Source organism: Oenanthe melanoleuca, chromosome 4A, assembly GCF_029582105.1.
Source record: "Oenanthe melanoleuca isolate GR-GAL-2019-014 chromosome 4A, OMel1.0, whole genome shotgun sequence".
Classification (NCBI taxonomy): domain Eukaryota; kingdom Metazoa; phylum Chordata; class Aves; order Passeriformes; family Muscicapidae; genus Oenanthe; species Oenanthe melanoleuca.
In genome coordinates, this window is record NC_079338.1 from 4,576,243 (window position 1) to 4,593,801 (window position 17,559).

At 44.6% G+C, this 17,559-nt stretch overlaps 1 protein-coding gene across 2 annotated transcripts in view; it reads left to right on the plus strand.

Moving 5' to 3' along the window:
- HTR2C (5-hydroxytryptamine receptor 2C) overlaps window positions 1-11,021 on the plus strand; it is a 214,822-nt gene extending 203,801 nt beyond the window's left edge. For both annotated transcript variants that reach the window (XM_056491801.1, XM_056491803.1), the window contains exon 5: window positions 7,372-11,021. In XM_056491801.1, coding sequence (XP_056347776.1) covers window positions 7,372-8,204 — 833 coding nt within the window. In that variant the 3' untranslated portion in view covers window positions 8,205-11,021. The remainder of the gene's footprint in view (window positions 1-7,371) is intronic.
- The last annotated feature ends 6,538 nt before the right edge of the window (window positions 11,022-17,559 follow it).

A 17,559-nucleotide genomic window follows, 5' to 3' on the forward strand; every position in this document is an offset into this window, starting at 1 on the left:
AAGATTTCAGACTTTGTGTAGTTTCAAAGTTTACACCAGTGATTTGGGGGCTTGAGCATCTCACCAGACTCCCTCTGCCCTGCTGTGAGGAAAGTGGCCTTGGGCCACCCTGGCAGTGAGTGGAGGTCAGTGCTCAGAAACCAGTCAAACCCAGGGTGCACACTGGGGCATACAGGAGAAAGTGTGCACTATTAATAATATTAAAATAAACAAAATATCCCTTTGAAAATCTGAATGAAAGCACTTCATTGATGTGGAGGCACACACACACAGCTTCTGATATGAAAATAACTGAAACATTTTAATTCTGAGGTTCCTTCTGACCCAAATATATGCCTGGAAGGGCTTTTCCTCCACTTCCCAGAGTGCTCAAGGTTTGGTCTCTTGGTACAGAGTGCTGAAATCACACATGCTACCAATTTTCCAGCTCACATTTTACATCCTCAGAAGCAGTGTAAATTCAGTTTAGTTCATAAGTGACTGAGATAAGGCCACCCCTTAAATTTTGCTCTGTGTGTCAGTGCCATAGGCAGATGCCACAAACTGTGTGTGTGTGTGTGTCTGTGTGTGTGTTTGAAAAGATCTTCATTCTTTCTCTGACTCACTAATGACAATATAATTTCGATTTCAGGTATGTACCTGAGGTCTATGTATACAGTAAACAATTCAGGTTAAAAATGAAATTTAAATCCCCATTTAACTTTCATAATACTTGGTTATTTTATTGAGATCTATTTGTAGAAATATGAAAGAGTATGAAAAGTATAAATGTGTGCTGCCAGGATCAGTAAACACTCATCTCAGACTAAGTGAACTTACATCTGACAGCTTTTTGTTTCTGCCCTGGGTGTTTGTTTTTCATTCAAGCTGTTCTAATGATGCCCTTCAAGAGCCTCCAGGTACCAGCTCAGCCTTCCCCTCTCTCCCTGGAGATACTGAGGAATGTGCCTGGAGTGGCACCACTGATCCAAAAGGAATTGTGGTCTCCTAGGGCAGGTTGTGAATGGATACAGAGGACCTGGAATAGCTCTCATAGCCTCCCTCAGGTCAGAGTTTCACATTTAGGATTCTGGTTTGCATTTCTGCCCATCAGTGTGTCTCTGGGACCAGGGGCTTTCTCGCAAGGCATTTCCATGGCTCATGTGCTGCTGAGATGTGTTTGCTCCTGGAATCTTTAGTTCTGGGCTGGGCTGTAGCTGCCCCTGGGAGATTATGCTCTGGATAAGACCAAAACCCCAGGAATTTCTTTGCAGGCTTCAGGTTAGCACACAAACCTTTGGACATGTTTCATGGGGAAAAGGCAAAAACACTGCTAATGAAGAAGACAGCACATGGAAGGTCAGAATGTGTTCCTGGGATTTTGCTCCAGCCTTTCCCACTGAGCAGGCTGGCTCTGTGGCTCATCACTTGGCCAAAATGAAGCAGTGCTAAAACAACTGTTACTGCCAAAAGGTTAGACAGGCACCCTCTATCTCCCAGAAAATCATTCAGATCCCTGACTGCAAGCACTGCCTTGGCAGAAGGATAGGAACAATATATGTTGCTGAGAAATGTGGTCACATACTGGTAAAGCCTAAGGGAGCTTAATATCTCTCCAGATTTGGGAGATTTAAAATATACTGTATTAATGCATTTTGAATTATTTTTTGCCTTTTTATATTTGACACTGAATGTTTGACAGTGTATATTTGACTAAAATTATTTTCTTGTGAGCATGAGGGTTGTAGTTGATTGGCCTGTAGGCAGAGGTGCTGTGATAGTGGTGATCTGATAACACTTTTTTTTGCCTCACCAGAGGGCAGAGGTGGCATTAGCATTGCAGGCTGGGCTGCAAGTTGCCTCTGGTGGAGCAGTAGAGCTGACTTCTGCTCATAAAACTTTTTCAGAGCTGGTGGTGAGACAGAAATATTTGCTTTATGACCTAGATCAAAACACTAAGGTGTCATCTGCCTGTTTCCCACTTGTTTGAGTTGTCTACAAAGTTATTTTCTCTAAAGACATATTTTTGATGATTCCCAAGAGGGTCATTGATGTCCCTAGCACAGTTCCAAGAGTTATCAAGGTGAGGAAGAACACATTGGCTGGTAAGGAGCTGAATTCACAGCAAGGAAACTCCCCTGGTATTTCAGGTGGTTTCAGGGTGCTTGGATTGGTTTGATCCTGTCATGAGATGTCAGTGAAAGGTTTTGCCTGGGGCAGCAGCAGATGGTGACAGTGTGTGAAGAATTTTGACAGAAATTAGCCTGACCATCCAACCAGATGAGTTCCCAGGGAGATGCTGATGTTTGTGTCTGAGGTTCTGCTCCTGAGCTCAGCCCAGCCATCTCTGCTGCACTGCCTGGGGAAGCCCAGCCCTGGCAGCAGCCCCACCAAATGCACAACTGAAAACACTGGGCAAACCAACAGAAGTAATTGAGCAAAACAGAAAGGCAGGTGGGAAAATAATTTATTTCTTCAGTCTTACACTGTTGTTTGCTGGTTTTCCATCTGAGCTCAGGTTGTCTCAGTTGCTCCCAAGGTCTGAGTCAAGGTCAGCAGCACAATCAGTGATGGCTCTCCTCTGTTTGCAGTTGTGCTTGCTGTGGGCAGGGGGACCCTTCAAAGCTCATCCCCTTTTATCTCTGGCTTTAAACCAATACAAGGCTGGCACAGTTGTTTTATTGGAATGGTCAGATAAAACTAGACCTAATCCAGCCCTGAAGGGGCATCGTTGCAATATTAGTACATGAAAGGCACTGCAGTTAGTCTGCTGAAATATGGGGTCAATATGGAATTTTGGTGATTTTGAACTTCAGAAGCAACATTGTTCAATTTTTCTCTGAAGAGCTTTGTTTTCTGAAGCCAGTGCCTTTTCTTGCACACTGCAAGTCAGGAGGCTGTTGGAGTTTGCTTCTCACTGTGTGCATTAGAGAAATGTGCAGGAACTTTGAGACATTTCAGTTAAGAAACCAAACAGATTTGTTTTAGTTTAAATATGAGGTTTATTTTTGCTTATGTTTGTTTAAATATCAGGTTGAAGATATGGATTTGAACATCCAGTGTTCAGCAGTGTTCTTGTTTTTACAGTGGTGTATTTTTGGCACCACAGGCTTGTTTGGCACACAGCTTTCTCTTTGCCTTTTTCTTTTCAATTGTCTTCAAATGTCAGGAGAGTGGCAGTGAGGTCCAAAGCACCTGCAGCAGCAGAGCTCTTCCCATGGACACAGCAGACTTTGAATTCAGTGCTGACACCAGGAGAGGTGATCCCTGGCCTTCCCAAGCTCAGGCAGCTGCAGCAAGATGTGACCCCTTTTGTATTCAGCCCTGAGAACTCCACACGTGGAAAAACAGAGTAAACCCATATGCAAGCCTCTGTTTTCTTTAGTTCAGGTAGTTGTCCTTGAAGAAAATGTGTTCTCCTAGAAGAGTGGAAATTAGTCCCTTTGTTAGTGGAAATAACCATCAAAGACACAGCTATTCAGTAATCTCTCTAATCTCTGTCAGAGTCCTGGGCTTTCACTGAAGAAAACAAGGTATTAAACACAAAAAATATATTGTTTTTCATTGAAATCTACGTATCTGTGAATGTCAATTTGGACTTTTTAGCCAACTTTTTCTCTAGTAAATATTTTATTAATCTGCATTTGTAGTCATTTGGGTTTTGTTTTATTAATTTAGAATCTGTGAAGAGCATCTGTTACTGTGTGTCCACAGTATGATCTCAGCCCCATTTGGTGAATATTGCTACTGGCTTAAGGACATCTTTAAAGCTGACAGGCAGCAGTTAGGACAACACTTATAATTGGATTTGTAATCCAGAGGATCCCTCTCTCTGTGGTTTCCTGCTGCTCTGTCAAACAGAAGCTAAAGGAGGCTAGAGGAAGAAAAAAATCACATTTACCTTCTCTGTTGTGGTGTGAAGGGATGTCCTGCTCCAGCTGCTGCCTGGCAGAAGGGTGCCCAGAGCTCCCAGTGCTGATTCTAGCACTTACTCACTGGTATGGCTGGTTGTCTCTTTTTGCTGGGGCAAAACCAGCTGTGCCAGGCTCTGCTCAGACTTCAAACAAGAGGACCAAGTTTACTCTGAAGAGCACTGTAATATGCAACACTTTAACCTTGCAAGTTTTTGGAGCAGCACTGCCTTTTTTGGGGAATCTGCTGCCACTTTAGATAGAAAGGGTTATTTGACACAACTGGAAAAAGCCTCTGAGGCTGGAGACTTCAGCTCAGTAAGTCAGCCTGATGTCTGCTGATGAAGGATGTGTCAGGGAGAAGCTCAGGAAACGCTGTGCTGGGGCTCAGAGAGCTGCTCTGACGGGAGGCTGTGGACAGCACTCAGCTCCAGAGCCTCCTGCCTGGTTTGACACTCAGCCTCCTTGCCCTGCTGTGGGGAGTTTGGTATTCTCTGACCAACTCACCTCAGTTCTTAAATTCTGGACAGTTAAAACTGCATTGTTAGTGCTGTGGATTGCTTGAGCCAAGTGGAGCTGAATGCCTTCTCTGTACTGGTTCAAACAGCAGAACTCAGGCAGGCATCCATGTCCATCCACATCCAGGAGCCTTGGAAATGCTCAGGGGGGATGAAGGCATCCCTGCTGGAAGGGCCAGGCTGTGAGCTGTGTCTGCAGCAGGGATCAGAGCATTTGGGATTGTGGCAGCAGAGATTTTGCAGGAATCCCCCATGAAGGAAGCCCCTCTCACACGTCTCACTGTGAGTCAGTCCCTCTTGCCCAAGGTATGTGCAGAATTAGTTCCCTTTCAGACTCAATTGTGCAGTGGATTGGTGATAAATTATATATTAAAGAATGAGTTTCAAAGCAGAGGGGTGAGGTGAAGAAAGGCATTTGAGATGAGGGTAGTGCCTCCCCCTGAGCAGTGCTGAATCCAGCTGGCAGCTGAATCAAAGCTGTTGCCTGCTTATCTGAGGGCATCTTTCTTCCTACTGCTCCTAATGATGGGGTTTTCCCAGACTGGAAGGAAGTGCAAATAAAAACTTAGTGCTCTCTTTCTTCTGTGCATTCTCAGTTTGAAATCTCACTTTGTTATGTGAGAGGTGAGGGCAACTTTTCTATGACAGCAGCTGCCCCCTCATTCCCTGTCATTGATGCTGAGCTATCTCATGCCCATGCAGAGTTTTAGGCTGCCATCAGTGCTCTTGATTTGTATATCCATCACATTACAGAGCTAGGTTATTCTTCCCAAATGTACTTTACATGTGTCACATAAATGTCAGTTTACATGTGAAGATATTCCAAAACCTCGTTTCCCTTGGCTAAAGCAATAACACCAGCTTAAAGGATGATGACTTCATGAGTGAACTTTCATTCATTTTGGAGTTTTGTTTCAAAGGGTAGGTGTTATAGAGGGCACTAAAGCATAAAATACATGCAAATACAATCCAGGTGTAATGCCATTGACCTAATTCTGATTTATTCTTTGTGTAAAGAGTACTCAGTCTTCCACCATTTCCCAAATGTCTGTGATTTGATGGAGCCAAGGCATTAGGATGATGTCTTTCATGATGGATTTATGGGATGAAGTTTATTGCAGTGGCAGGGAATTGGCACAAGCAAGATAACAGATAAGATATCAGAAAAGAGGCAGTTGCCTTGCCAAAGGTGAACTAATGAGCATTGACATGGAGAGGGAAAGAAGAGCAAATCCTGGAACTAGTACTTGAGCTGAGAAAACACATGTTGCAGTCACAGAAGGCATTTATAATTGTTAATTTTCAGAAGAAATTTCGTCACTTGATTACTGCCAAATGGTAATTTTCTGGTAATGACAAATTGCAGATGAATTCCCCAGAATCCTGAAACACTTAGCTGGAGTGGGAAAGATGCCCTCGTTAATCTCTTTAGCATCATGTAATTCTTCCTGTTTAGAAATTCAAAGTCCCACAGGATTAGCTTTATGACCTGTGATGTTCACAGCAACTCAAAAAAAGCAATTCAGGCACACAGTGGCCTCTGTGTTGGTTATTTCTTGGGTGGAGGAGCTCAAGGAGGGCATGGCCATCCACAGACATGTCTGAGGAGTGATTGCCAGGTGCCCAGAGGGGAGCACAGAATTCATTCTGCTGCTCTCTAGCGGCTCAGATGTGCAGGAGGTTTCTGTTTATTTAAAAGGGCAGAAAGGAACTAGAAATAAAGAAGGATAATGAAAGGCATAGAATGAGTTTGACATGAGGAGAGGGAGTGAACAGAATGGCATTCTTCAGCTCCAAAAGAGATGTCAGACAGGACAGATGATAACAGGTCTATAAGATCACTATAAGTTCACTAAGAAGATGGAAAAGGTGACCAGATTGTGATTATTCACTGTTTCCCACAGTAGGTGAACTGAGGAGAGCCTAAGAAAATTATCAGGCAGCAAATTTAAATGGGCAGAAAACACTATGTTCAGATAAAAAACAGATAGGTTGAGGAACTGAATGCCACTGAATATTGTGGAGTTAGAAATGAGATCAAGGATTCATAAGATTTAGTATGAAGATAGATCTTTCAAAGGTTATTTTAAAAATGAGGTCTGGATGCAAATTCTTGCATTTTCTAAGAATTTTCTAAGGTATAATGCTTACAGCTGTCCCATTTTGTACCATGGCCCTAAATTTCTGGTACTTGCCAAAACCACAAGACAAGACTAGATGAACCCATGATACTCTAACTAGATCTGGCCCACCACGTGTTTTCCTGTGCATGCAGGTTATGGTATTCCAAAATAGGTTGCTGCTTCAGAAAAGTTTTGGGTCTGTCTGATGTGGGACTGAGCTTCACAGATCAAGGGATGAAGTTTGGATCCTAGTGTGTGTGAAAAATATTTGAGTGACATCTGGCAGAGGCCACTTTCTGTTTGCACTGAGACTGCAGAACTTTGCTTCCATGTGTCTGTGATGCCATGGCAAAAGTGGCTATTTTTCTGTCAGGATTATTTTAATTACTGCAAGAATCTTGCTTTTGAATCTTCATAACTGTAATACTTTCATATTTTAAAAATTTTTCTCTTTTAAATTTGCTCTTTTCTACCTTATCTCAGTGATTTCAACCCAAACTGGCAGGTATGGAGTGGTCAGCTGGAACACAGCAGAGTGGTGACTGCCTTTCCTACACCCCCAAATTCTAATTAATGCTAGAGGAACAGGAGTTAGGCTGCATTCACTGGGTCAGCTGTGGAGCACAGCAAAGCTGCTGCTGTTCCTGGGGGAGGAATACCCTGGAGCTGTGCTCCCAGGAGTGCTGTGAATGTTTTCCCTTTCACCTGGGAGCAGTAACTTCTCTTCCAAGCAGCTTTAGGCAGTGGGCTGAACGCATGCAGGACCTGCATGGTCTCTGCTGCCTCTCTGGAGCCCATTCTGTCCAGGTAACAGTCTCCTGTTTGGTTCCATTTTTCTAGGGATATCTCTGCCTATTCCGGTCATTGGTTTGCAGGATGACTCCCGGGTGTTTGTAAACGGGACCTGCGTCCTTAACGACGAGAACTTCGTGCTCATTGGGTCCTTCATGGCTTTCTTCATCCCTCTCATCATCATGGTGATCACCTACTGCCTGACTGTGCAGGTGCTGCAGAGACAGGCCACGGTGTTCATGTGTGGAGAGGTGCCCAAGCAGAGGAGGAGCAGCGTGAACTGCCTCAAGAAGGAGAACAACACAGAGAACATTTCAATGCTTCACAATCACGAGGGGGCATCCCACTTGAACTCCCCTGTAAATAAGGAGGCGGTGCTTTTCCGGAAAGGAACGATGCAGTCCATCAACAACGAGCGGAGAGCCTCCAAGGTCCTGGGCATCGTCTTCTTTTTGTTCCTCATCATGTGGTGCCCGTTTTTCATCACTAATGTCATGTCTGTCCTCTGCAAGGAAGCCTGTGATAAGGACCTGCTGAGTGAACTGCTGGACGTGTTTGTTTGGGTGGGGTACGTGTGCTCCGGGGTGAACCCCCTGGTGTACACCCTCTTCAACAAAACCTACCGCAGGGCTTTCTCCAATTACATCCGCTGCCACTACAAGCCCGGTAAAAAGTCAGCACTGAGGCAGAATCAGTGTCTGAATGTGGCTTCAACAGCTTTGTATGGGAAAGACCTGACTTTAACTAGTTATCGAAATGGCAATGAATTCAATAGCATGGAACTAGATGAAGCTGAGGAGGGCCTTGAGATGCAGCCAGGGACTTCAGAGCTCTCCATAAACAGCTGTAATGTTGTAAGTGAACGAGTGAGCTGTGTGTAAAAGTGACTCTCACAGACCTTTGCTACGGGGTATCTGTAGCCAAAATATATTGTGTAAAAATGTAAGTGTCGGTCAAAGGACGATGTAAATATTGCATTCTGAACAAAGCTTTCTTTTTCTTTTTTTTTTTAAGGAGAAAAAAAGAGTTGTCTTTCCAGTCCAGTACTTAAAATAATATATATTAATATACAGTGAAGTTTAAGGTTCTATATTTACTGTTAATACTAGATCAGAACTATTAGTTACTTTGCATATGTCATGGACAAAATGTTTGAATTCTTCTTCCAGTGCATGAACAAAAATGCTGAATATTTATCTCAGGTGGAATTTGCTGGAGTCCAGAATGGCACGTTAATAGTTATATATCAAATACATGCTATTAGACTTGGTCAGTATAACTTTCTTTTTCAAGTTGACAGTAAATATATACTTTAAATCCTCACCCCTATTTGTGCCGTGTAAAGACTTTACAGAAACCTGGCAGAGAGACATCACAGCAGTGTAGTGGCCATGCAGGCACCTGGCCAGACATGTCCTGTTATGTGTACTGGATTCTGCCATGCTGAGTCAATCTTGCACTTCAAGGGACCTTTGTTAGATTCTGGCTCCTCCTCCAATCCTGCTGTTTTCTTTCCATTCCTCAGGAGGCTCTGGCTCCCCTAAGAAAGGTAGGGAATGCAGTTCTGCAGTCCTGCTGGGATCACTTTCAGACTCGGAGAAGAAGCGTGAGAAACAGAGTGATCCATTTCAAGCATTCAGTGAAGGGAAGGCCTAGGATTCATTGAAATCCCTCCTTTGGTCTGGCAGCCTCCCCTCAGCTCTGGGATGGAGCCAGCTGTGCTCAGTGTGCCCAGCCCTGCCCCACAGATTGCTGCAGGATCTGGGGCTTTGGCTTACCTGGGGAAGAGCCCAAACCTCTGCTCTTCTCACTCCTCACATCCAGTTACTCTTTAGCTGGTTTAGCATCTGTTTTTATTTTCCAGCCCAGTGCTGGTGGCAGAGCACTGCTTTGGGGGCAGAGCAGAAGGTTCTCTGTGTGTGGTGCTGGCCAGGGTCGAGCTGTGAGGAGCAGGATGTGCCTCCCTGGGAATTCCCTGGGGAATGCTGAGAGAGGTGTGAGGGTCCCTGCTCCTGCCTCAGGAGGGGGTGGGCAGAGCTGAACAGAGCATGTGATTGGAATCAGACATGGTTCTAAAGCAAATGGTGACCAGGGACAGCAGGGAGCTAGTCTGCATGGAGTATTAATCTGGAATAACTTTTAAATTTGATTTATTCCATTTTACTCCCAAAGTAAATTAGAGTATATCATATTAACTTACATCTTTAATGAAAGCATCCACATTGGGATTGAATGCATTTTAAGTAATCTGCTTTTAATACACACCATGTATAATTTGAATTAAGTTTCCTCTGCATTCCTGTGTACACAAACCCTCCAAGGCACTGTGTCTTTCTGGCACTGTGCCTCTGGGGTGATGCCTCTCATGCAGATTTCCTTATGTGGAGTATTGTCTAAAGCCAGATATCACCCATAAGGTTTTTATATCTTCATTAACTACTACACAGATGCTGCAGTGCCCATCTAACATGGATGGATTTAGCATCACTGACAGCCTCTGGCTAAGATAATTGTCAGAACAGAGAAGCTTGCATTAGGCATGGATAAATCACATTTTATTTACATGATTTGCTTGTACACTCAGCTTGCTGTGTTCATTCCATTAAAATTAACTTGTAGAAGAACTGGAAAATTCTGCCAGTGCTTGAGGTGGTGTTGTGCTGTTGCACTATTCTGTGCAGCTACAGCCTTGCTGAGGCCACTACTAAAACACAACATTTGGGCTGTATCTGCTGCTGGGCTGATCCCAGACTGATGCACTGAAGTTGATAATCTTTCCTCCCTCATCCCCTCCTGGGATAAATCCATAGTACTTCCCTGCAGGCAGGTGAGGTGTCCCAGTGCAGAGTGCAGCTCACTGCTTGCAGAAGGCAGCTGAGCTGCTCCATGTGCCACCATGGGCTTGAATGCTTGAGAATCCTCTTGCCTCTCCAAAAAGATCAGGTAATCAGTAGGAAAACCACTGGCCAGAGACACAAACTTGCCCCTTCAGTGACTGCCCTTTATCCTGAATCAGATTTTATTATCTCAAACAGTACAGAAAAATCAGAAAAATCACAGTACATTTTAATTTTTTTTCCCCTTTTGGGTGAATTTATAGCACATCTCTTCCAAACATGTATATGTGTGTGTGTATATATATATCTGCATGTGAGTTTGTACTTATATATATACACACATATGTATACCTTTAAGAACCAACCACAGAGTTTGAAAGCATTTAGCAATAAGTTGAATTAAGTAGCTTCTAGCACATGTGTAAGTCTTGTGAATAGCTCATTTTCCACAGCATCCTCGAGCTCAGTGTAAGTGTTCACACAGGCATTGTCTTCTCATAGGAGCCTTCATGTCTCACCCTTGCCAGTTCTGTTGTAGGGGCAAAAAGGGAACCTGCTATATTTGGATGTAAATAATGAGAACTGAACAGAGAATTTTCAGAATTTTTATAAGTGTTTTTAAAAAAATAATTCAGCGCCAGAACTGTAAATATGCCAACCTCAGCTGGACCTGTTCTGATGTCCATCTCTCGTTTGGATGAAGAGCCAAGGGACTGCCTTACAGCCTGTGTTCCTCCCAGCCAGCAGGGAGAACATTTCTCTGAATGGTTAAATACTGTCATGTACCCAACTTTCCTTGGGTCATTCACATCAGGGTTTTGTGATGCTGCTATTAATTTATTAAAGAAAGTTTGTTGGTTTAATCATTCTTCATTATTTATTTTTTTTCATGGTCTATCAGAAAATAAATAAGTGAACATGCCCTCGCTTTCTTTCATCTGTCCCCAGTTAAAATATGTCCTGGCCAAAAAACCAAACCAACAACAAAAAATGAGGACCTCAACTTGAAGTATGGCCCACAGCTGCTTAATCCCAGGGATTAGTGTCAGCAGATGTCCCAACACTCCCAACCCCAAAACTTGTTAAATGTGAAAGCAGTGATGGATGTTTCTCCCTCTTCAACTTCATCCCTCCAGGAACAACTGTTAAAATTTACATTTTTTAGGCTATGTGAATTTGAAGAACTGATTTAGTTCTCTGAAACTTAACCAAAGCAGGTTGTCCCCACAGCTCCTTTGCTTCTCCTGAGATGTAACCATTAACTGTGGTGGTGCCTCCAGAAGCCCTCCTGGGGCTGTCTTGTGGGAACACCTGCTGGAAGCTTTGTGTGAGTCCTCAAATGCCAGCTCAGGTATGGTTTGGTTTTACAAGTAGTGTGTGGTAGTGTTTTGCTTTGATTTGGACTGAAGAAGGGTAGATGATTCCTTGGAAATGGTTGGAGGCTGAGATGTGCTGGCTGCTTTGCTTCCCAAGCCAGATGGAGCTGTGCAGGCAGGCTGCCCGTGGGACAGCACACACGCAGAGGCTCTGCCCCAGCAAACAGACCACCCCTCTGGAGCTGGGGAATCTGCTCCTGGGGCAGCCAGCTCAGAGCTGGCATCTTCCTGACCTCTAGGGGCTTGCAGTCTTCCCTGCTGAGGCCAGAAGCAAGGCTGGCCGTGGTGTTCAGCCCCTGGGGTTGGGCAGCCTGGTTTCCAAACCTGGGCTGGCTCATCTGCATCTGCTCCAGTCTGGCCCACACAGCCAGGTTTGGGGTGCAGCATCCATGGGATCAGCTGGGGTGGCTCTGGAGACCTGTGGTGCCTCACAGGCTGTGCTTTGAGGAGGTCAGCTCCCCCCATCCTGTGCTTGCTGAAGATAAGAGCAGCTACCCAGAGGATGTGGCATTTGGGAGGTGACACAGTTCAGAGCCAAAGCTGAGCAGCCTCAAGGCATCCCACCTCAGCACAGCTCTTTATTGTCTGAATAACTGTGAGTCTGCAATAGTTTTCATCTGAGTGATAATTTAAAGATGTAAATGTTAGATGTGTGAGTAAGCCCTGTGAACAGTGTGGTTCTTGCTGTTTTCTCTGCAGAGACACTCATGTCAATCCTTAGAGCCTTTCTTCTGGAGAGCCCTGTGAAGAGTTTTCTCACTGGTGTGGATGGTTCCTGGTGCTCTTCCCAGTCAGTCCAAGGTGTTGGAGCCATGAGAGCCCTGGAGAGGCACAGATTCCAAAGAAGAATCATCTTTTAAGGAAGAAAAGCAAACTGCAATCAGCCCTTCAGAAATACCGTTTAACTTTGAGCTACTGAAGGGTGTCTGAACCGTGGCAGACAAATTGTGCATTCCAAAAGCAGAGCCTGTCATGTGATAAAGGAGCAGATGTCTCTTGGATGGCTCTCCTCCCTGTGTCACGGTATCATTAGGATAGATACATGCCAGGAACTGCACTTGGCTTTGTCTCCATTTCAGGGCAGAAAAGGCGTCAGAGTTTTTCCTAGGAAAAGGCACACAAAGGAGAACCAAGCCTTTGTGCAGGTAAAGCAGAAGGACACAGACAGATGTGTGCACACATCTGTGCACATGAACACACACATCCCAGAGACCCCAGAGAGCCACAGATGTCACCACACTTTATTCTTCCTTCAAAAAAAATTGGGAGTATCTGAAAAGCTGGGGAGGAAACCTGTGATGGGGAGATCAAATAAAATTGCTGGTGTTATTGTCAGATGGGGGCTGTTCCAGTGATAATGTAGTTTGTGGGGGTGCATGCATCCAGAAAAAAATGCTTTTGTTTTTTTCATTTTTAACTATGAAATTGTTATTATCTGTTTTGTCTCTCCCTCATTTTTCTGTAAGTCTCAGGTCTTCTGCTTGTTTGCTCTTACACACACTGAAACCTGTGCTCTGAAGCTGTCAGAAAACATCCATGTGATGTGCCATTCCCTCTCAGCTGTGCAGGGATGCTGCAGCCCCATAACAACATGGAGATGGAGAGGCTTCAGGTGAGAGATTTTAGATCTATACAAGACAGACAATCACTGCAACAAGGCACACTTGCTGATTAAAGGAATGCACCAGAATATCTTTAATGAACAGCCAAGTTCATGAACTACACACAAAAATTTTGCTTAAGCCTGTCCTAAATCCCAGGTTTTGCTGCCAGCAGGATGTGTACATGAGGAGGGAGTGTGGCAGCAGCAGGGTTTCTGCTCCAGGCAGATCTCTCTTGGTCCCTCCTAGAGGATGCTTGTCTCAGGACCCAGCACAGCATCCCAGCACACTTCCATGGGATTCACTCAGAAGCTTTTGCATGAGCCCTTCCTGGGCCACAGCTCCAAGGCTCTGTGGAGGGGCCTGGCAAGTGGGTAAGTGTCTAGTGGTGACAAAGCCAAATAACTCTGGTGGCTCTAGGGTGGTGACAACAAGAGAATTACACAGGCTGCTCACAGCAGGCAATGGGTGACAAATTATTGTGGAAAATCGAGACTCTGGAGCAATCCTTCTTCCATATTACATCTGTCATTAATGTTGTCTTAAGCTCTGCTTCCCCAAAAACCAAGGATCTCCTAGCAGATAAATGCAATTTCCCCAGCAGTTTTTCTGGGGAAAATTGGCAGCTGCTTTGTGACTCTAGAGGGTACCAACACTAAGGTGACTTGAAAAATGAATCATGCAGCACTACACAGGGGCTTGTTAAATCCACTGTTCTGAATTTTCCTGTGCTTGAATTGCATAAATTGGATAAATTAATGTTTAATTACAGTACAGCTAGATTATCCAACATATATTTTAATAGGATCTAATTGTGGCATTTTGAGCAGATCTCAGCTGTGCTGGGGCTCCTCCCCTACGTGTTCCACGCTGTCTCCAGAGAAGATCTGCAGGTCCAGTGACTCAGCCCTGAAGTCATGGCAAGGTCTGGAGCCCTCAGCTAAGTACTCCTCACCTTTTCTTCTTGCAGCACAGCCACAAGGCTGGAGTACAGATGAGACACTCCTCAAGTGAGCATTTGTTCTCTCTTGTACCTTCTCTAGATGTGCTGAAAACTCCCAGATCCTGCAGCAGTGACTAAAATGGGGGATGGGGAACTTTAGGGGGCTAGTTAAAATTCTGTTTATTGTATTTAAATGATGAAATTTACAGGTCGTGGGTTCATTTGAAAGCTTCTTTTAGTTCTGGTTACAATGCATTATATATTTTTTATTACAGGGCATTTTAAAACATGACAACTAATTAACACTTTTACTATTACTTCTAGTTTATTATACTAAGTAACATTACCATATTCATGTTACTATATTTCAATCACTAAAGGTTAGTATGTCAGTTTAAACTAGTTTAAGCTAGAAGTTGTTTTTCAGTTTTCTTGCAGTGGAAAATTCTGAGATCTTTTCTCTACTTGCAACATGGCATTTTTGTTTGTCGGTGAAATTTTTTTTGCTTGGTAAAAACATCTTCTATTTGAGGTGGATTTCTCCTTTGCTGTAAGTTATAAAACCCCCTTCCAACTCAATTTCTCTTTGCTTTCTTAGTTATCCAGTAAAACTCGCTCAGCAATTCTTTTCTTCTACCTCAAAACTTGCTATCATTTCTATACTTTCTTCAGATTCTACATTTAAAGATCTTTCTGTTATAGATACATATCTGTGAGACTTTCCTGTCAAATCCTTATCCTTCCCAACAAGTGATGGTTTGGCAGAGTGCAGGGATGAATTCCTGCCTGTGCAGCACAGTGAGCAGCAGAGCATGGCCAGGACTGGTGCATTTCCTTTGCCAGGAAAGGGTAAATGAACAAGATGCCCTGTTGTCCTGTAGGTAAGGGTCAACTACAACATTTTGGAGAATGGATGGGGCTGTGTTGAGCCTGAGCAGGCACAGGGTGGGGACACAAGGCCAGGCAGGGTTTCTCATGAGAAGAGAGCAGAAACCTTGGCTTTTTCCTCCTGGCAGCCAAAGATGGGTGAGAAAAGTTCCCAATCAGGATATCAGGGAGTGCTTGTTCTGGCTAAGGAGAGAGAAGAGCTCTTTAGGCTACAGGAAGACATTGATATACAGAAAGGATGGAAATAAAGTAGGAATTAGAAGGAGGCTTCCAACAAGTGGGGTATTCCAGGTCTGGGACTGCCTTTCCTGGTGAGGCAGCAGTAGCAGCAGCTGAAATGCTGTTGAGGGCTCAGCTCTTGCATTCCCACAGGAACTGATCCCATGGCACAGCAGGAGGGCCAGCTCAGCTCATTTGTCCTTCTCCTCTGGTCGGGCCATGCTCAGGCACCAGGCCCACCATCTGCATCTCCCAAAGTGTGGGAGGAGCAAAACATCCTGAGGAAGAACACTATTTTTGGGTCCTTCCAAGTCCTAGCAAAGCCATGGAAAATGCTACAGTTTTGGAGGAAGGCAGGAGAAGCCATGCCAAGTCAGTGCATGTCCCACAGGCAGCACTGCACGAAGTCAGCATGGCAGAGGCTGAGTGTTCCCAGCCCTGGGCCAGCCCCAAATTCTCTGAAGCAATATTTCACTTGCATTCTCAGAAGCATCCAGAATCAACCAGCTTGGCTAGCCCAAGCCTGACTGCTTGTCACGTGTTTTGTTTTATACAACAGCATTTTCATGGACATTCAGGGTTACTGGAGATGGTCTCTGCTCAGGAGAGCAGCAGCATTGAAGGAATGTCCTTTTGGGCTGGCTTCAGCTGGTGTGGCTGAGCAAACTGTGGTGAGAAGCTTTCAGGGCTGCTCCTGCACTGCCTGACTTTTTAAAACCACTGTTCTTTTGTTGCTGTAGCCAGGAACTTGGTGCTCTTTTTTTCAGTTAAGTAAATTGTACTGTTGGCCTTTTAAGCTCTCTGTTGTTAAAAGTGAACTTTGATGAACCTGGCAGGCAACAAGGTTATTGTTTTCTCAGTGTGTTTCTAAACAAATTGGCTTCACAGGCACAAAGTTCTGGGCAGCTACCAGCCAAGATCAATTTGAGAGTCCTGAAGGTTGGGACATATTTCCATTTCAACAGTGAAGAGCTGGAACATCATCAGATAAAAGGCAAGGACTATTCTCTTCTGGGCTTCATGCATCAGCTGGGGACCTGTTGGTGGCACAATGATTCTCTCAGGCTCCCTGGCTCTGCAGACAGACACTGAGAGGGGACAAAGAATGTTTGGGTACCCAGAGACAGGACAGGACCCTGTGTCTGCTGTCTCTGTTTCCTTCTCCTTTGTAAATATTCTGTAGCCATGTCATGTTACACTCACCTACATGTTAGACCACTGCCTGGATGCACTTATTAAAATTAGAGCAGCTTCACACCTGTGTGTGCTGCTGAAGTTTGTGTGTCCTGCAGGACAGCTGCTGCTCTGGGTGCTTTAACACACTGCTGGCACCTGTTTGCTGCTCCCTGTGTGCCAGGCAGGGAGGGTGCTTGGGGTGGGTGACACAGCCAAGAGCAGCTTTGGAAGGAGGCTCTAATCCCTCGGGAGATCAGGCTCTGGGTGTTTGCTTGCTATGCACGTTTTCTCCATTACTGCATGAATGAAGAGAATTCTGCCACTCTTTGTTTTTAAGTCACAACAATATCTAGACAACATTAAAGGAAGATGTTCCCTGGTTTGTAAAAAAACCCTGATATTAAGTACGAGTCACTGGTGCTTTGGCAGGTGGGACATCCAGGCACACCAAAGGTGTGACATGGCTTTGTCACCTCCATTCACAGCTTCCCAGGCAAGGAAACAAAACCCATCGTTTGTGGATGAAGGCTGATGGCCCTGGCTCAAATCCCCTCACTGCAGCTGCAGGAGCCTTTCACACCTTCCATCAAAGGCAAGGCAGTACAACCTCATGTGGCATTTCAGAGAAGTCAGAGGTGCTGTGCAGGCTGTCCTTGCCCTCAGAGATGAGTGCATGCACCTCAGCAGCACTGCCACCCTGCTCATCCAGCCTCCCAGCCTAAGGAAGAGCCACCTCAGCTGTCCCTGGACTGAGACCCACTGAAACACAGAGATTGCTTCCTGGGCAGACCTATCAACAAAGGAAACATTGAAGACATGTTTAATATTTTTGAATTAATTTCCTTTTTTTTTTTTTTTTTTTTTTTTTAATATGTCTGATGGTGTGAGAATTGCTGAAATGGCATTTTATTTCCTGAATGTAACAGTCCTGTGTTGTGTCTGGATGCAGATCCACATAGGAGGCAAGCAGCCCAGGATGGCAGGGACATGAATCCTTGATTTTGGGCTAAGCCTTGTGGTGTCTGTCATTTTTCAGCTGTTTTTTTTATCTCTCTGTACTCTGGGAAGGGTATCTTGACACAGACAGTTTGCAGAGCCATTTCAGCTGTTCAGACAGCTCAGCTACAATATGTTGCCTCAAATTGTTCTGTCAAGTACATGCATCAGCTGTATTTGCTTGCCTTGAAGTTGTGAAA